Below are 21048 nucleotides of genomic sequence, written 5' to 3'. Positions count from 1 at the left end.
TCTTAACAATAACTGTTGTTTAGCTGTTCACTGCTATGAAGTGTCCCCAGCAACTGGCAAAATTTAACTTGATTGATGGTCATGTTTAACTTGATTTGCTCATTTCAGTCCTCAGTGTTCTTTCCCTCTCCTCCCCTAAAACTGTCTTGATTCTAAGGCCAGACTGATACCAGTTCTAGTGGCTACCATAAAACTGGTCCTAAGGTCCCTTTTTTTAATCATACTTTTATACCAGTGAAGGCATTAAACTAGACACACTAGTATTATCTTATTTCATTCCAGATCCAGCATATGGAGGAGGGATTTTGCCTCTGTAGTTGTAATAAATAGGCCCCAAGAGTCATGCAGCAAGAGCAAACGGTCTAGAAAAACTGTCAAAACAGTTCAGCAAAATTTCTAATGGAAGTTAAGACTAGGAAGTAATATTCCAATTTTGAATACTAGTGTTGAATTCCAGTTTTGAATACTAGTGTCTTATACTCTTACTTGCCTTGAAATCAGCTGCATATAAAATCATTCCAGCAAAACAATGCCACTTGCACAGAAATTTGTTTCCGATATTGCAAGCAGCTGACAGGGCAGAGCAGTGTGGGCACTGCAAGGGACCCTAACAGGGGTGAGCACAGGACAGGGGCCCTTCCCCACACTTGGCCTCTCCTTGCCCAGCCCTGCCACAGTGGCTGTTTGCATTGGTGTTTCCAGAAGAAAACTCCCTGCTTAACTCCTGCCTGGCCTGGAGCTTGAATGCTGTCTTCTGTCAGGATACAATGGAGCATGGCCTGGCAAATGACAAGTTAATAAGCAAAGCTGTACCCCTGCATGCAGCTGTAGCAGCACCTGTTTCAACAGTTCTGTATTCCTGAACATACCAGGAGCAGGTGAAGGTTTTTATCAATTTCTGTTGGGCCTTTGTCTCCCTTCTGGTTTCCGGAGTGTTCCCACAATGGCAGGTGGAGCAGGAGCAGGTGACTGCTAGTTAAGCATTGCCAGTGTCTTTTGTCTGATGCATAATACAAAAATCTCCATCCCACCTCAGAGTTTGTAATCTAATCACTGCATGATTAATTATTAAAGCTATTTTGGTGATGTTGTTACAGACAGGAGTAGGATTTCAGCATGTAGATCTGTTCTGCTGTTGCTCTAGCAGGAAGAACATTTTTTACAGTGATCACTGGGAAATGGAAGTAGCCGAATATTTTAATGAGTAATACTCAGAATATCTGGTGTCAAATGGCATAAACTGTTACCTGGCAGCAGCATGGAGCAGAATAGTGTCTTTTTGGTTTTTTCTTTAATAATTGCTGCACTGTTGGCTACAGGGACAAAAACACACTGACCACATGTCACGCAGGTCTTAGTCTGTGTGCCAGGGAGATGGAGTGTAAGTTCTCTCTGCAATGTTACTGTGGTTCTCTGCTCAGGGGTGATGCTCTGAGGTTGTGAGATGGCTGGGGATCTCCCTTTTAGCCTGGCTGAACAATGATAAATGGCTCTGAAAGCAGAAAAGGGAGAGAACAGCAGATTCCCATCCAGAATAGAAAAAAGCCCCCCTAGCATTTTTTTGCAAGAGCAAAGATTACAGGGTGATTGGAGAATTATAGAAGGATTTGGTCCCAGTAAACTTTTTCTGAAATCCTCACTTCCCATGCATAGACTGAAGCAGTCAGTATCTGCAAAGCCCAGCTATCACAGACCCAAAGGGTATCATAAATTCAGTTGCTGATAAGTTAATGTTTTGTGAGGGGGGTGTTTTCAGCAGAGGAGCTGCTGCACTGACAACAGCGTCACGCATCTCACTGATTATGTAGATCCCCTGCTCAGCCTTGCTTCTGGTCTGTGCAGACGTGACTGGTCAAACATGACTCAAGGAGCAATAGCACAACTGGTTCAGCTGCAAGGTTAACTGCAATAAGAACTATTTTTGGCTTACAGAAACAGACCTTCCTTCTTTGGTACTGTGGATTAAACTACATTGGGTTGGGTAGATTCTGAAATGGTTTGCACAGAGCACTAGAAGGAACAGGCTCAGAGTAAAATCAAGATTACACAAACACTGGAATAACAAATAGTAGACTTCTATTTCAGCTGTTTCAAACCCTGCTCTAAGAAAAAGAATTCTAACCTACTTCACAAAAAAAATTAATTTGAAAATGACCACTAAGGTGCATTGAGAGTGTCCACTGACAAAATATAAATACAGAGTATGTAATATTTTACATTCTTCAGCATTTGTCTTCTGGGAATTCTAATACACTGCAGACTTTGAGATAATCCTCATATCCTTGAGTGCCTGGAGACAATTCATTCCATAATTATGAAAGTATACTGTATTTAACCTTTCCTTAAAGCAGGAGATGCTAGTTTGTTTGAAATAAAATAAAGAATTGGATTTTAAAATTGTCTGATATGCTGTGGCTCATTCTTAAATACAAATGTCATGGTTTTGACTAATTTTTATGGGTTTGAAGCAGTTTTGAAAACCTATTTATATTCTGTGCCACTAGTCTGTAAGGTCCTTGTTTTCCTGTGTGTCTGGAAAAGGGCATTTTTGTTTCTTACAATCCAGCACTGATTGAGACTGTGTGCCTCTAGAGAAGAGAAGACCCATGAAAACACTTCTATTTATACCTTAGCTTTTGTTAGTCCTGATTTGTCAGAAGCTGGTTCACAACTTTAGTATAACTATTTTTATATGATGCTGCCCCAAGAAGCTTTTTAAGGAAACTGCTTTGTAAGTGGAAACTATATTGTTCAACAGCCTTTCCAGCATGTAAAGCCTTTTCCAATCCATCATGCACAGGCTATTAGGATGCATTTCACTTATACAATAAGATGACTTGCTCACCAAAAAAATTTGGAGGCCAAGAGGCCAAAAGCTGCAGTTCACAGAGAGGCCGCAGTTGCACTGCCTTGTTCCAGGGGAATCTTTTGCTCAGCCTTTGCCCTCCCAGCCTGTCCTCCTGGGCAAGAGCAACAGCAGCTATGGAAGAACATGAGAGGGCTCTGCCTCCTGAAACCTGATGTTAGTGAAGCTCAGAAAACTTTTCTCAGGTGATTTTTAAGAAGTTACAGTCCTTGTGCAGTCTGGCTATTAACATGCATTCATTCCATTAAATACATTCTAAGAGCATGTTACCAAGGCCCAAAGAAACATCTGAAAAGGATGTTGTACAGCAGTACAAGAGAAATGTTTTGCCTGTAATGATGAATTCTTCATGTAGTGAATAAATCAAACATCAATCCAAAAGCTGTCAAAAAGTGCCTCATGATGTAGAACCAGTAACATTGCTCACAGTGATGCTTACAGCCTCCAAGGAGCATTCACAGAAGTGCACAAATAAACGGAGCCTGAGGATTATGCTGATTTAGTGCAGCCTACATCCATGGCAATGCAGAGATGCCCAACTCTGTCAAAGGAACTGGGCCTTGGAGAATTCCTGCTGTATTTATAGCTCTCCACAACTGTGTGATGCTGGATTATGCTGAGGATGTTATCGCTCTGTCACATCTGCTCAACATTCCCTGCTGTACCTCTGCCTACTCTGTACCCAAACTGCAAATTAGCCCTATGAAACACAAAAATAGCTGTCAGCAAAGGCACTCACTATCCATTATCCATTGCTCACAAGTGGGAAAAGCCTATGTCTCCCTACAAGAATCCCTGGGCTGTGCTTTGGTGAAAGGTTACTAGTGGAACTGGAGAAATATTTACAGCCTTTGAATATATCCAGATAGTCTTGTGCCATTTGGGTCTGTGTCTCATCTGAGGGATAATTTCAGCTGAAATGCTCAGAGAATAAAATATCCTTTGATGACAGTGTGTGGTGGGCTGAGCCTGGATGGATATCAGGTGCCCACCAAAGCTACTCTGCCACTCCCCTGTTCAGGTGAACAAGGGACAGAAAATAGAACAAAAGGCTTGTGGATTGGAATAAGGGCAGGCAGCAATCACCATCACATCATCAAAAGAGACCTGACTTAGGGAAATTACCTTATTACTAATCAGATCTGAGTAGAATAATGAGAAATAAAAGCAAATCTTAAAACACCTTCCCCCATCCGCTATTCTTCCCAAGTTTAATTTCACTTCCATTTTCTCTACCTCTACCTCACACAGCAGCACAGGATTGGAGAAGATGGGGATTGTGGCCAGTTCACCACATGTTTTCTCTGCTGCTCCTTCCTCCTCAGGGGAAAGATTCCTCACACTCTTCCCCTGCTCCTGCATGGGGTCCCTGCCACAGGAGACAGTCCTCCATGGGATTCTCCATGGAACATGAGTCCTTCCCACAGGCTCTTCACAAACTGCTCCAGAGTGGGTCCCTTCCCCGTGGTTCAGTCCTTTGGGAACAGGCTGCTCCAGTGTGTGTCTCTCATGGGATCACAAGTTCTGTCAGCAAATCTGTTACAGCATGGCCTCCTCCCTCCACAGGCCCTGCCAGGACCCTGCTCCAGCACAGGCCTCCCTGGGGTCACAGCCTCCTTTGGGCATCCAGCTGCTCTGCTGTGGGGCTGCTCCACAGGCTGCAGGTGGATCTCTGCATCCCCAGGGACCTCCATGGGCTGCAGGGGCACAGCTGCTCCACCATGGTCTGCACCAGGGGCTGCAGGGGAACCTCAGCTCCAGAGCCTGGAGCATCTCTGCCCCTCCTTCTGCACTGACCTTGGTGTCTGCACCATTGCTTCTGTCACATCTCCTGCTCTCCAGCTCTTGTTGCACAGCACTATTTTTACCCTGTCTTAAGGGGTAAAACTACATTACCCCAGAGGCACTACCACCTTCACTGAAGGGCTCAGCCTTGGACAGTGCTGGGTCCCTCTTGGATCACTGGCTCTGTCAGACATGGGGGAAGCCATTCTTGTAGTCCCCACTACCAAAACCTTGCCACGAAAATCCCACTCACAGTGGCTGGATTTGTTATGCAGCTTTTGGATTTTTATGATTTCCTTCTTCCTGAAAGAACCCATGTTTATCCTCTGTGTGATGGAGAATGATTTATTTCTGGAAATGTTCCTGGCTGTTTTGTTTGGGTTTTTTTATTTCTTTTTACTTCTGCATTTATTTGCCTGTGGAATACTTTTAAAAATTATTTTCTGAGAGGTTAATGTTTTCCTCCCCACATATTTCCTCATGTTTCACTCGAAAGATATTTTGGCAGTTTAAATCAAGACAATCTTTAAATTAAACTAACTCTACTATCTTGAAACTCTCCTGAAATGAAACTGATTTGACTATCTTCAAACTGTTTCCTAAAATCAAGGCCTAACAAGGATGATTACTCCCACAGTGTCTGGGGTTGCTAATCCTGTGTGGAAGCATTGATGTCCTTGTAGGGCACCCTGCAGATACTGGTGTGCCTCTGCACAGCTGTGCTTAAAGGTGGAGACCTATTGTTACAAACCCCTAAAACATGAAATATTTGAAAATTACTAAGTAATTTTCCACTAACACAGTTATTCCTGTATCTTTGCATGGACTTTTGAGCCAAAACAATGGGGGAGGAAGTCCTTAACTGGGAACTACCAAATTTAGCAATAAAAACGAAATGAACTTGAATCAAATAGCAGGGCTTGCCTGGCTAGGTGTAAGTTAGGCTCTTGGTACTGACTAAATAGCACTGCAAAGCTACTTGGGTTGAAAATATAGGAGAACAAAAAGAAAAAGCACACTGTGCCCCAGAGCTTTAGGGTCTGGATCTCCAACTCTATTACTTAATTTGTCCTCTGGTAACTGAGTGTTTCTGCAGTCTTGTCACAAAGAAAGAGTAGATGTTACCCTAAGCCAAAGGAAAATATATAGAGAGAATCATGGTAGTGGTGCTTGTCTCTTCCTTTCTTCTTCCCCTCTGCCTTCCCCACAAACCCCCCCAATGCTGTCTGATGTGGTTTGCACACTCCAGGCAAAGTCATGGGGAACTGCTAAGATGCTGCCCCACCGTAGCTCCTTCCTCCCAGCCATGTGCAGAATGGCTGAGCTCAGCCAGTGTTTAACAACGGCAGGAGGTGTAAGCTAACACATTTTCATTTGCATTCCCTGTAGGTTGACAGTGCACTCTTAATTCCAGTGATTCAGACTGCAGTTTCATAATAGGCTTAAGCCAATCCATGGCTATGCTACTGCTGAAAGGCTCAGTCCCCACTCATGTTTTTATCCCTGTTTCATGTTCCCACGCCCTCCCCTACATCAGATTTAGCACTTGTGTGGCCAAGCAGTGAGGCAGATCAGTTCTGTGATCCTTCTGACGACTGGGCTGGCCAACACTGAGCAAGAAACAATAGTTTCCACCCAGATCAGCAAGTTGCTGTATTACCACATGATAGCTGGTCCACAGCAAACAAGAAAGAGGTTAGAAACACTCCTTTCAGCATGATCTTGGATCAGCTTGAGCCAACTGTGAAACCTCACCCTCAGTCAACACCAGGCAATTCATTAACTCAGTTGTGTATCCAAGCCTTAATACTCTGGCTCCTTGTTCACACAGGGAAAGCTGCCTGTTCCACTCTTCCCCCCATACCCTGTGGGCTGGCTCTGGAGGAATGAGGGAATGATCACGCTTCCTTTCTGCATCTTTACCAGACTCTGTTCTGGGAAGCTGTGGGAAGGAGCAATCCCTGACTTTCTTGCATTTATGTTGTGAGGTCCTTGCACAGCCTTGAACAGGGAAAGTTTCTTGCTCACTTAGTCAAGTTGAACAAGGCCATCATATCATCTGGTCCTTCACATGTCCTGAGAACTTAAAAGGTAACCAAACCACACCCAGTGTAGACTATCAGTTGGGAAACATCAAAACCAAAGCATACCACACAATGCTTCACATCAGCCATCAGGAATTTTTACCCACTTCCTGACAGATTTCCTGATGGGTCATTAACAGTGATTAATCAGCCTGACCGTTAACCCCCTGCATTCCTGAGAGATTAATCTCAATACAAGGCCTCCTGCAAGCAATTTCTTTCCTTTCTGAAACATCCTACTACATTAAGTTATGCACTGTTTCTAAAAAGATCAGTGACAAGCATTACAGATGCATGAATTCCCCTGAAATGCTTGGTTTGTGGTGAATGTTGGAAATAAAACATACAATGTTCACAACTCTGCAATTTTTAATTTGTATGTCATCTAAAAAGCACAGATGAAAGTGTCTGCTTTACATTTCAAAGCCCATATACAGCATCAACTTTGAAGGCAGGTAATAGTGCTCTCATTTCACATGATGGGAAATTAACCCAACTTAAGATCAAGGATGTTAAGAACACCCACTTTGAGACATCTGTGGGCTGAATCCAAAGCTCCAGATCTTTTATGGGCTAACAGGAATCACATGAGCTACCCATCCTTTGAAAGTGAGGCACAGCTTGGGAACCCTAAAACTGAGATATTCAAAATAATTAAGTAGACCTCCACAGCTCTTCTGGACTCTCAATCAGGATCAGAACAGAGGAGCTCCCATCTCAGTGTTTAAGAGAAAAATACTGCAAGGTGTCTGTGAGGTGATGGCTTTCTCTTAGTGCACACTGAAGTCTGGGAAAGATTGCAGGAGAGCCACATTGCCCTGGATAATAATATTCCAGTATGCTGCTCAGCACTGGGGAACAAAGTTATTCTGTGTAGTAGACGGTTAGTCTAACCCCAGAAAGCCAACAAAGTGTTCACTCACAGGGAGCACTCTGTTTTCTGAATCATCGAAACAATTCAGTGTGATGATGCTCATATAAACTCCTTTCAACTCCAGATAGCATTTATGAGAAGTGACAAATTTATTTCTTTCTTACATAATGGAGTAAGAGCAACGGAAGCAGGAGCTCCATAGACCACTGTGAAAACAAGCGATCCATGTTGCTGAACCTGTGAGATTCCTGTCAACCAAACAATTCACCAGTACCCTGATTCCTACACTACCAGGGCAACAGATATTTTGGCATGGAATTTTTCAATTTGGGATACACTTCTGTGTAAATCTTCTGTTTAAGACTGAATTCACTTTTGCCTTCATTATCTGTTTCTTCCCTGGTTCCACATTTGAGCTTTGATCTGTGACCTCCTTTCATTTGGTCTGGAAGTTTATCCCTCACATAGAAACTCAGAAACAGCAGAAAAAACCCTCCACACATTTTTTCCCCCTGCAGTGCATATAAAAAATGTATGAAATATAAAATGCAGTACTGGAAAATTCTCATAACATTTCATCTGAACACAAAACTCTCCAGTGGCACTCTTGCGAAGTTATAAACCACAATGTGTCAACAACAGGGAAGCACACAGACATCACCACTAATAGACAGAAGATGGACTTTCAGTTGCACATGCAACAGGAGCTGTATCCACCTCTCCCAAAATTTGAACTTGCACAGAATCAAGAGTCGTGGTTGAAGCCTGGTGCTAAATATAGCAGCTCCTCAGAAGGTTGATTTGTACTTCTCAAACTGGTTTATCAAGCCTCAACAACATGCAGCTACTCTCCTCCTCTAATCAAAAGCTTCACTTATCTCATTTCCTTGAGCAGTACTTCACTCCTTTCATTATTCATGTCACACTTGTGCCAAATTGTGCTTTCATCCCAACAAAGCTCATGCTTCTGTGTTAATTCACAAATATCATTTAATGATGAAATGAAACTACAGCCAAAGCTCTGCCCAAAATACATCACGGTATTTTGATAGTACACTGGAAATTCTGGCAGTAGGTTTCCCTCCCCAACCAGGAGACAACTGTCCAAATTGTCACTAACTGTGCCACCCAGTGTCACATATGGGGCCGACATGGCTTCAGGACCCCATAATCTAACATTTAAGTAAGAAGAAGGGTGTATATGTGCTGGACAATTTTACTAGCCAGATGTGGGTTTTTTCTCTCAGCCTGAAAATGCCAAAGGACTCTTAGTGATTCTATCTAATCTGACGAGAAGCACTCGGAATGACACAACTGCCATCTCGCCTGGAATTGATCAAAAAAACATTCTTTTTTTTGCACGAAAGCTCCATATGCTCGAGTGCCTCTTTCAAAACCACAGCATCTAGCCTTTGTTGGCTGGCCACTGCTTCTGCCTACCTCTGAACTACACATCCTGGAAGGGAAGAAAAAACACCAAACTTCAGGAGGTTTTTTGTCTGAGCTCTCCCCAGCTTTGTCCCCTTGCCAGCTCCCTGCATTCTTTTCCAACTGAGTTTGTGTAATCATTTCGATGACTACCCGAGCTGGATCTCCTCTCCTGAATTTCAGTTAGATGTGACTTACAAGCCAGAACTGCTGTTCTGCTCAACAGTACTGCTCTCTGCTACCCACTCATTCTCTTGCCCTTAACCTGTGGGGCAGGAGTGCAGAAAACGGGGCTCCCACACCTCACTCACGGTCTTCAGCAGCAGGTGACCACCAAGGTACTGCTTCTGACAGAAAGGCATTCTCTGTGAGATTCCCTGTAAAATAGATCTTTCCAAGCAACACACTGCCTGCTTAATGATTTCAGTAACAAAATCACAGGTACCAGCAATGAGGCACAAGCTTCCAGAGAATTTCCTCACCTTTTCCTCATATTTCTGTTGCTCTTTGTGCTTTGAAATGAATTGAAAATATATTCCTTATAAACATTTGGGCAGCTGACAAACATCACGGTTAGAATTTGGGAATCTGCTTTTCTGCAGATGACTTTCTCTAAAATAGCTGGGTTTATGTCTGTATGTCTATCTTTGAACATACAGACAGTAAAAAAAACCCTGAGAAAAGTGGCAAAATAAGTGCACTCAACTGTAAACTTGTTATTAAAGACATTCCTATAGGTTACTGCTATAAATCACCAAAACTTACAGTTTTAGTTTCTTTCAATTTTTCTAATGAAAGTTGTAAAATATATTCTGTCTGTGCGACAGGCTATTAAAGATTAACTCTTTTATTCTTGATAAGAAATACAACTTCTGGCATTTTCTGCGGTTACAATTTGCAAAAGCAAGAAGCCTGATTTCCCCACTATTCTCATTTCTCTGTTCTTCTTCTCTTGAAAACCCAATTATGCAATATCACCAATCTAACTCAAACCTTTCTGGTTTCCGTCGTGACAAAAATTACTTGGCATTGAAAACTCTGTTGGGTGAAATAATGAAATCTGATATTGTTCAATATCATCATTACTGTGACTGGCATTTCAGGGCAACTATTCTGGCAAGGGGTTCCAGAGCCATGTTTGCCTTCCCTCTCACCACAGCCAGAACTGATGTGAAGAAATTGAGAACAGTAAGTTATGTTCCACAATGGCCTGGATGATACTTGGTTCTGCAGAGAACAGTTTTAAAGAAGAAAGGGAGGCATATAACATTTGTTAGCTAACCATGAAGAGGAAAAAAATGGTGAGGGGTTTGGCCAGGAATATGCTGCACTATTACACAGCGGATTGCATTTGCAACTTCCTACAGCTCAGGCCAGAAAAAGATACTTGGGAAGGTGACGCTCTGGATGTGCCAGAAGTGCCAGCTTCCACCAGCTATTTTTAACTGCAGGAATTGCATTAGAAAGGATGACTGCACACAGTTGGTCTTCCTTCCTCTTCATCCTTTCTGCAACTCAGATATCCCAGATATCCTATCTACCATTACAAGTGGCACTCCTTGTGTGCACTGGCAGCCCAGGATCTGCTCCAGCACAGGGTGAGCTACATAACAGGACTGAGCATCTTCTTGGAGGGGACCCTGAGCTGGACTCATCATAAAGTCAAGAGGAGGAGAGCAAATCAAAATAGGGATGCAGCCTGTTTTGCTGTAATGATTTTGACTTGTGCTGCATTCCATGGTTAGCCCAAGAGAAGCAATAAAAGTAATTTCCTGCTCTGCTCTCCTGCATAAATTGTACCATTATTTTATTTACTAAAGCATCCCAGAAGTGAGATGGCACAAAGATATTTCTGAACTCAGCCTCTCTAGACCTCATCCGAATGTATTCTCAGGTGCAGATGCTGGATGTGGTACCATTCCCATGTTTTCCCACAGAGAAAACACTCGAGTTGCTACACATACACTGCCAGCATCCCTACCTTTCTATGTCCAGAACAGTAATCAACTGGGTTAATTTCCAAACTGGAATGTTTCTCAGTATGCCAGTAGTGGAGCCACAGCACCTGCTCTCATAGCATACTTCCATAAACTCCCTACAGCCTCTTCAAGAAGCATCCAATGCAAAGCAACTCTGCATTGCTATGTTCTTTTTGGGGATATTAACAATGATGTCCAGTTCTAAAAATGAGGCAGCTGACAGCCTGACAAAAATTTTCCTCCACTCCTATTTTTTTTAGGATGAGCATAGAGAACAAGTCATGGTTAAACAAGGGAAACAGGCTCACTTGCCACTGAAGAGCCAGTGTCTGCATGTTTTGTTCCCTGTCTACAGAACAGCATTCTGAATAGTACTTTCCTTATGCTGTAAACAATGTAAGGTGCTTAGCAACTTTTTGTGTATGTATATGTGTATATGGAATAAAGCTGTAGGACACAATGGGACACAACGCCATGACTCGTTAATGATCATGTGTAGCAAAACCAAACAACTCTTGGTATCACTAAAGTACTTTTACTGAGTTTTTGTTGCCTGGCACACTACAATCTTAGAAGGGGCTTAAAAACTAAATATTGGCTTTAATCTTCTTTTTATAATATGTCTTCATTAAGTACCCCTTGTAATTTAATGCAATTTGTGGCAAATGCTAATACTGCTTTGGGCCCACTTCTCCCTGTCAGCTGTATCTCTGTTAAATTATGCATTTCCATCTGGAAAGAAACTGTACAGGACTGTAGGCTCTCTTCCACTTAGAGTCAGGAATGGAAAGGGATTTAATTAGATGCTCCGTGGTTGAGAAAAGGACTAGAGCAAAGCCTGGGTGGTCCATGGAATCTTCCATTGGAAAACAAGACTGCAAATTGTTCTGTACAAGCCTGCTTCTGTTTGCTCATTTTGTTTACATTGTTTGTTCTTACAGATTAAAATAGACAGTTACTAGGCAGATAAACAGTGTTTCCTTCCACGACAATGTTGTCCAGAAGTTAAAAGAGCAGCATGGGACAATATATGCCTGTGCTTCATTTTTGGCTGCACCACTCCAACTCCCTATATAACTTGGAGTAGAACAATTCTAGCCTGTGCTTCAGTGCACCCAGTCACCAACATTTTTTTTCCACTTTTCCAATTTGTACAAGGGGGATAATATAGCTTTCTGCTCTCCAAGGGGAAAGAGGGTGCATCCAGCTTGCTCCACATTTTCTCAGTTGACTGCCAATGCAGAGGGATGACACTCTTGCAATCCCTCTTGTCACTGGATACCTGTGTTCCCTTGGGCCACTGACCAAGCCTTAAGAGACTGAAGTGTCTTTAGAAGGCCTGAATCAGAAGCAGAAACTCACGAGGAACTAAGCAAGTCCCATCTAGACTTTATTGTGAGTCAACTCACACACAGTCATTTCAGTCATGTGCCCTTTCACAGTTCAGCTGAACTTCAAACATAATAGATGCAGCTTTATTTAGGCTTACAGTGCTGATCACTGATTGGAGTGCCTGGCAGATTAACTTATTCCTCATGGTTTTTCTGTTTCAAGATTCAATGGATTCCATATTTGTAAAAAAGGCAATGCAGAAGGCTAAGTCAGAAAGTGGGCTATGACTGGAACTGAACTTATTTAATAACCTATTTGGGTTGCATGTTAAAGAAAGGAAGCTATTATGCTCTCATTTTGTGGGATGTTAATGGGAACTCTGAGCATAATTACTCTGTGTTGGTGTATTTGAATAAACTCCACTGATAAATAAGATGTTTGCCCAGCAGTAACTTCTCTTTCCTTGAAAATGAGAGGGAAGATGGGAAAAAGCAAAAAAACAAAAGAAGAACTGAAAATGAAAAAGGAGAAAAAAGGAGAAAAAAACAGAAAAAAACAGAAAAAAGAGAAAAGAAAACAAAAAAGAAGAAAAAGGTAAAGGAAAAGGAATAAAGAAAAAGAAAAAGAAAAAGAAAAAGAAAAAGAAAAAGAAAAAGAAAAAGAAAAAGAAAAAGAAAAAGAAAAAGAAAAAGAAAAAGAAAAGATACATTTTAGGGTTAAGGAAATAAAGAAAATAGAAAACCGCAAAGGTTTACTCCTTGCTACATCCTTGGGTAGGAAAAGGTTAAACAGTCAACATTTTTCTTTTCTTAGCAAGTTAGAGAACTGTACATCAGACACATTGTCTGCCAAATGCTTCATTTACTACCAGCTGCATTTTTACTTTGTTGAGAGATAACTGAAATAAAATCACTGTTCTTTGTGCAAACGGCATGCTAAATAATGCACGGCTACAAGATTATTAAATAGCAAAGGCATTTGATAATATTAGAGGCAACCACAAGTCCCACTTCTGCTGATGCACAGAATTTTGAGTAATTAGTCATTGCACAGAGTGTTGTATTTATATCCCCTTGAGCCTCAGACGTTAGGCCACAAAGTCAGGAGACAAAGAATTGCTGTTATTAGGAGGACTGTTTTGGATTTATTTATATTCCAAGGCTTTATTTCAGTGTCCACTTCACTCCTCTGGCTCAGGCATCCTCCAAACCAGAAGATACAGCTAAGTCAGAGAATTTTAGTGTAAACCATATTTTTGCAGACGAGACCTCTCAACTTCAAGCAGAAACACTTCAATGAGTTTGCAAACCCCCCAAAGAAGAACAACTGGCCTGAGGTTATACGAAAAGCCTGGGAAAAAGGCCTCCCAGGTTCTGTTCTGATCTCTAACAGACTTCTCATGGCTTATATGCAACACATTAATAGCAGCTCCAATTTATGGACAGATAAATTGGGATACAAAGAAGACACGTAACTCTTCCAAGGATTTACAGCAAGTCTTTTGCAGAGCCCTGGAACTCTTAATCGGTCCTTTGTTAAAACTGCTAAACCACACTGCCTTCTTTAGACCACAATTGCTGCACAGGCCTGAATACTGTGACATATCTAAAATTATACAGCTATACACTTATATGAGGCTTTATTAAAATAAAGGTTGTGTAACATCTTCAGAGTTCAATACAAAGCTGCCCAGTGAGCAATTTACTGTTTAAAGACAGCCTTCATAATTCTCTCTCCTAATAGAAGAGACAGATCTAATAAATTGTATTAAGAAATCTGAGGGAAACAACAGGATTTGAACAGAAAACATCTGATGACAATTCATACTGTAGCAATGAGCTTTTCTTTTGCAGAACTGACATGAAAAAATAATGGTAACATTTTTGATTATGACAAATAGTATGTATCATATCTCTGAAAATATTGCACAGAAAAGGACTATATAAAATAAATCATATGCTCAGGTCAAATTTCAGGCAGAGTAGATTAAATGTTGAATTTTATCCTTTCCCCTAAATGACTTTCATGTTTACAAGCATGGCACTTCAACCTGTGAGCTTCTTTTAGCAGGTTGTGCAATCTCTGTATCCAAACAGCACAACCAGACAGGGAAAATGCTGGTAATATAAGAAACTACATGGTAAATGTAATGGTTGTGCTTAGAAATACTACAAAGTTAAACATTCTAGGTTCTCTAGAATCTTAGAAATCTCTAGATATTTAAAAGAGGGACTGACTGTTGATTTGCTGTGATTACTAGGGGCACTGTTGTGAGAAGTTATTCCAAATTTTCATTTAAATATAGTGTGCTCAAGTGCATCCATTTGCCTTTCAAGAAAATACATCTATGCCTAAGCCAGAGATGGAGATGCCTGATCTCCTGGCTGTGAGTGTGCTAATGCAGGACTTCTTGCACACAACAGTGGTATGTGTAAACCTAGAGGTCAACTGATGAAGAGATCTTAAATAGAGCAACCATACTATGCATTTAGAAGACCAGATGAGTCAAAAATTAGAAAGTCACCCTAACTGGTGCAAGTATATATTTCTCATCCTGATCCAAGCTGGGCTCTGGTACAAACTGGAGGTTCTAAAAACTAACTCTAGATGACCTCCTCCCCAAAGTGACCTTCCTGCTGTAACCTGGAAATGGGGGGGGCAACAGAAGAGCAGCCCCAGCTTACTCAGAGACCCCCCCATTTTCCACTAATGCTGCTACACAGGAGAGATTCTGCCAGATTCTCTCCGATTCGAATCATGGACCCTAGACAGGACACCCCACCTCCAACTGCAAGGAGCAACCACAGAACCACAGAGCAATCCCAGAGCCAGAGGGGACATTCCAGCCTGCCTTTGCCACTGCCCCACCAGACTGCCCCACCTCCAGAGGAGCCTGGCATGGCTCTGAAGCCCAGATCCTGAGTAACCTGGAGCTCCAGACAACCTGAATGCCCCTCTGAAGTCCACCTGCAGATACTGAGCCTCAGGCAGGCCTCTGGCAGTACCTCAAGGACTTGACTTGGCTCCCAGCTGTCACTTGAAGTGCTCAGCTCCATACTATCCCATAGTGCTTTTTTCAAAATGGAAGGGAACTAATCTCACCGCTGGCCATATTCCAGCTTTGAGTAATTACATTCTTCTGACAAATTTTCCTTGGCAGTTTCAATAGAATATAATTAGTAAATGTAAATAGATGTAAATAGTGCTGTAAATTACACTTTGTGTGATTGTCAGATGCAGAGGGAAAGAGCAAGGGTGAAGGGGCAAAAAGAGCAGAGCTTCATTCTCCAATATGGATGATGTTGTGGCCTTCTATCTCAACAGACCACATATGTCTCTGCCAAGATGGCTCGTTCAGGGCTACTGCAGCAGCAGATGCCAAAATCCAGGATCATCGTGTGGTTCATCACACAGATCATTCCCTTCACCTCAAGTACAGTTCTGCCATGATGGAGTTTGGTCATGTCCCACAGCTGTCTGTGAGCAGCTGCCGTGCTCCACCTCAGCTGTGCTCCTGCTTCAGCAGCAGGCAAACTGGTTCACACACTCACAACTGCAAAATGTGTGTGTATGATATTATTGTTTTCTATGGAATGCTTATCAGACTTGTGAATGATTTGTGAAACCTTCTGCTACCAACAGAAGTGTCATATAAATGGAATTATATAATTATCCTTCACAGCTATTTTAATGTAGCTTCATGTACTAGTTTCACCTAGAGTGGAAATAGCTTCTTCCAAAAATAAAGTAAATGCATATATTCAACTTAATATAGTCAAGTAAATTTAAAAGCAACTATTTAAAGTAATGAAACTAGAATATAATGTATAGCTATATTAGTACTTTATTATGTGTCAAATGTCTCATGTACATCAACTGTTTCAAATACAAATTGATACAGCTGGTGGGCTTAATCAGATCTTTCTGTCACAGAGAAAATTCGAGGATGATTTTTCAATAATTCACTTATTTTTCTGCTTATCCAAAATTTTCATACAGAAAGTAGATAGCAGGAACTAGTAAATTGAAGGGAAAGTTAATTTTCTTAACAAAAGCTTATTGCACTACTTAGCTGTAACAGGAGAAACAGATGTTTCAGCTTTACAATGCCATGTCTTGCAAAACTTCCCTCTGAACGACTATTCGTGCTCTACATGTTTTGGACTGTGTATGGAGAGCTCTGCTAACAGTCATGAGAAGCATTGCATACATTACTAAAGCCCACACTAAGATAATTAGTGCTAAAAAAAAAAGAATCAACAAGCCTTTTTTCCCTCTTTATAGTATTGATTTAGTGTGGGTGAAAAATGCCAGATTTTCAATCTTGAAGATTCATGTTCCACCACAGAGTGGGAGATGGAGCCAGCTTTTCCCAGTGTTCTGCCAATAAACACTCAGATTAACCACCTCAAGGGTAGGGATGAAGAGCCAGGCTCTACAGCCTATCAGCCTTTAGTGTCTCTGATGAACCTGTGAACATGGAGAATGGGGAGCACACCAACTGGGACAAGGAACTCAAATTCTTAATCATGTGGCTGTACCTACCCAAGTATTTTGTTGTTCAAAAATTCCTAAAATTGCTGTGCAGAACAGAAATTACCAGGGGTCAGTACTGAAGTTGCAGGGCTGCAGAGAGGACTCTGAGCAGTGGCAGCAGCCATGGAAATTTCTACAGTAAAAGGGGACTTTGAAGCTAATTTTGCATCTTGCATGTGTATCTCCTAAATGGCAAACTCTGTTTTTTAATAAGGACTCTGTAGCCTTTTGCAAATTCTGTGATAGGGTACATGTGTCATTTAACTCTTTGTCTGGCAGTAACTTCACCTTCTGCAGATCTAAACAGCATCAATACAGATACAGGCACAAAACCCAATGTGATTGTGCCCAGTCCCTCGAGATGCTGAAGTCAGAGCAGTTTAAAGTAGCAACTTTTTTTAGTATCAAATGGCAGGCTAAGAGCATACACATGAACTCTGAATACCCTGTGGGTAGGTGGCTACTTGGTAAGCCACCTTACAAGTTTGATCCTTTCCCTGGGGAAGGATCTACTGTGGACATGCCTTGAAGAAAGTAACATGTCCTACTGGAATGTTTAATGCTTATTTTAATAACAGAGCAATCCAGGTTAGTTGAGGATTGCATTATTTTGCTTCGTGTTTGTGAGGGTTGCTTTCAAACCACTTGCTTTCAGGCAAAGTGATAATCAGACTAAGCACTGTAAGACTTTTATAATGGAAGGCCAACACATATTTTTTCATTCAGAATAAACCAAGCACAGCTGTTTTACTGAAAACAACCCACTGGTATTTAAGTAGATTAACAAAATTAACTGTGAAAATCCTCTGCTATGTGCAAGCCAATAACCTGTTGGCCACAAGGAGGCAGGGCAATGATTTAGTAAATTAAAAGGAACTGTTTTTATTTAAAATAAAATGATTCTGTTTTTAAAAAGAGGCACATTACATTGGTTCAGACATGAAACTCTGAACTGCTAGGCAAGATAAAAAGCATTTTTCATCCACAGTGTGTGGTTTCAGTATTGCTGTTTTATTCCAAGAGCAGCAATTCTTTAAGATATCAAACAATAGCTGATCTGGAAGCAATTTTCTTCTTTTGAAGAAGCAGATCACACATATTTCTTCAACATCACTTCTGTGTGATAGAGAAGAAGCTCTAACAGTAAGCTTTGATAGCAGCAGTGGATTTACCAACCCAGAGCAAGAAGCTGTACTGCCAGGTTCACAAGGTGCTGTTCCCAAGCTAATAAACCCTGCTTCTGGACAGCTTTGGAAGCTCTGCCTTTCACTTCCTTGGCACTTCCAATTCTGAGCTAAAAGCAAACAGAGGCAGTTTGGCATCTGCAGTGCCCTACCAAGAACCCTATGCATGAACCAAGAACCTTAGTGATGTCTCCTTCTCCCAGCTAGAAATTTAAGACATTCCAAAACTAGTACACCCATGGTCAAACTTCTAAATGACAATGCAGCAAAAGAGGAAAATAAAGCCTAAGTGTCTCTATTTCAGAGTTATGCACAAAAAGATTATATTGACCAATGAAACAACGCTTTCAACAGTATCAGAATATCACAGTCCAAACCTATAAGCAATCTTTGGATTGAGATGAAGTGACTTTACTCTTAGCTCTGCTACTGCATGTTACTGACCTAGGTAATCTCAGCTCTCTCTGCCTCTGTTTCCTCATCCTTTAAACAGTTGCCTTTCCTCTCTGTGAATCAGTATGAGGTCCATGGATAAAAAACATGCTACAAGAACTAGTTGTTATTAATGCAATTCAGATATGGAACGTACCAGATGGTAAAATCTCCAGGATTTTAATGAACTATTGTAACAGAACATATGTAATATGACGTTATTATAACAGGCATTTAAATGTATAGTCAGTACATATAACGTGACCTGCTCTGCTCTCAGTAACTCCACTGGAATTATTTTGGATTTATGTCAGATAATACTAGGAACACAAAATAGCCCCATATGTGCAATGTGGTAAGGTTTTCATAGCAATGATATCTTAACTATTGCCTGTCCTGTTTTTCTCTTTTGCTGGGGGTATTGTATTTGTGGTTTCAACAGAGCATGTTTTCTGCACTCAGTTCTGAGAAGGAAGCAAAGAAGTATCCTCATGTCAAAGGTTAAAATGCACCTGACCAAGTATCCCTTACCTAGCATTATAAAACAGTCATCATGAAACAGCATGAACTTGTGGGTTTTTCCACTATATTCTGTAAAAATTATATCTTTAATCACCTTATGTTAGATTTGGTAAGTAATTCATGCTTTGTCAGAAGAATCAAACATTCAGTTTCAGACTGTGAGTAGTATCTCCATTCTCTCACAGTGTTTGAGTTCTAGACAAGATGAATTAAATGAAAGGGCAAAGGTGAAAAACAAGACTGCAGCTCAATCCAGTGGCATCACACACTACAGTCAGAGACAGGTACTTCAGTAAAGGAGGAACATGAGGACACCTTTAGTATAATAGTTCTAAGTCATCTACAATACAGACTATAAAACTCAGGTGAATTGATATTTAATACATAAGACACTGGAAGCAAGATACCAATTTCACATCATAAATTAGCCTTTGTGCTAGTGCCCAAAGATTTGGCTGATTACTCACTGCTTTCCCCTAGTGCTTAAGCAGTCTTTTCCAAAGCAAGACAGTTAAACCACAAAAACGTACCGTAGTGTCCACAGCCCTGACCTTCCCAGCAGGAACGTGCTTTGGAATGCCTTCGTCTCCTGATATCATCATGCAGCCTTCTGCTCCAAGAGTAACAATTACGAGCTTACACCCTCTTCCTAACAGCATGCGTCCCACCTTTTCTGCATCTTCAAGGTTGCCAACTGGGATGCCCGTTAAAATTTCTGCCTGGAAAACAACCCACGCAAATGAAAATCATAATCTGACAGCATTCATTTTTGGACAACTGTTGCATTTGAAAACAGGAGTTAGTATCTTTTAAAAATGTGTATTGTAGGATGATCATGAAACCACTTCCTACGCTGATCTTCAGCTGTGTCTTGCTCCTTGCTTGAAATCAGTGTGGTACTTCAGGCACAGCAGACTAACAGAGAGCAGCCTAGGCACAGAGACACAGGAGATGTGGGTTCTGTTCCAGCTTCTACAACTTACCTGCTATACAGCCCTTAGTAAAATCACATTTCTCCTACATGTCGCTGTTTATTCGTCTGTGAAATAGACACAGTGACACAGTCTTGGCAAAAGCATTTTGTGGTTTAATGTGAAAAAATGCTGCAAGTCAACTTGGTCACTATTCCTGAGGGAAATTTATCACTAAGTGAGGAACTTTTAAAATACTTTTTAAAATTCTCAGTGTTCAGCTAACTAAAGGGACATCACAAGGGAAAATCTCTTTCACGAAAAAAAAAATTGCTCAACTTTGACCACTCTGTTCAGTTTAATTATTAAGTTTATATATTTTTGGATGAGAATAGCTAAAATTTATCTGAAGCCACCTTTGGACAAAGACCCATTAAAAATTTATTATATATTTGTGTTGCAGCCATGGCCATATGTCTCTGTCAACTGTGCTGGCTCTGTACAAATGCAGTTAAACTTTTCTTCTAACTGATGGTGAGCTTAAGTAAACTTCTCCCAGCTTGGCCTTAAAATTAATCTCTTCTAGTTCCACACAACTAAGAGCAAAACTTCACCAAAATCTGCAATGAAGACTTCAGAATCAAACAACATTTTCACCACTTGACACATTTTCTTGATGGCATTGTATTGTCATGTGTAATGTGCTTTTTCTCTTCTTTTTGGAAGGGAAAAGAACAAGAATGAAACAGGAAGAAAAGGAAGAGAAATTGTCTTTTCTCTGAAACAGTCTAGCAGGCATAATACTGTATGACTCCAACTGTAAGTAAGCGGACACATTACATTTTGCTGTCTTCACTAAATGTTGTCCTGCTTGCCCATGAAAAGGGAGGCCTTACTGTAGCTGGCATTACAAGGCTGCTGCTGCATCTTGAGGAATGCAGCCTGAAGCATTTTCAGATACCTGCTTCATAGCCGAGCATAACTTCCACACTCCTCGGGCTTATTTTCAGTGGAAAACTTTCTCTGGAACCTACTCAGCAGCCACTCTCCTGACCTTTGCTGCATGGGCAGCTCAGCTTCTTGGGAAACAGCCGCTGAAACATTTCAGACGGCCT

At 41.2% G+C, this 21048-nt stretch overlaps 1 protein-coding gene across 2 annotated transcripts in view; it reads right to left on the bottom strand.

Moving 5' to 3' along the window:
• Window positions 1-21048, bottom strand: part of RBKS (ribokinase) — a 75668-nt gene that overhangs the window by 2098 nt on the left and 52522 nt on the right. For both annotated transcript variants that reach the window (XM_059467427.1, XM_059467429.1), the window contains exon 7: window positions 19553-19741. In XM_059467427.1, the coding sequence (XP_059323410.1) occupies window positions 19553-19741 (189 nt within the window). The remainder of the gene's footprint in view (window positions 1-19552; window positions 19742-21048) is intronic.

The sequence above is a fragment of the Ammospiza nelsoni genome, chromosome 3, assembly GCF_027579445.1.
Source record: "Ammospiza nelsoni isolate bAmmNel1 chromosome 3, bAmmNel1.pri, whole genome shotgun sequence".
NCBI classification, from domain to species: Eukaryota; Metazoa; Chordata; class Aves; order Passeriformes; family Passerellidae; genus Ammospiza; species Ammospiza nelsoni.
This window is presented reverse-complemented; position numbering and strand designations above follow the sequence as displayed.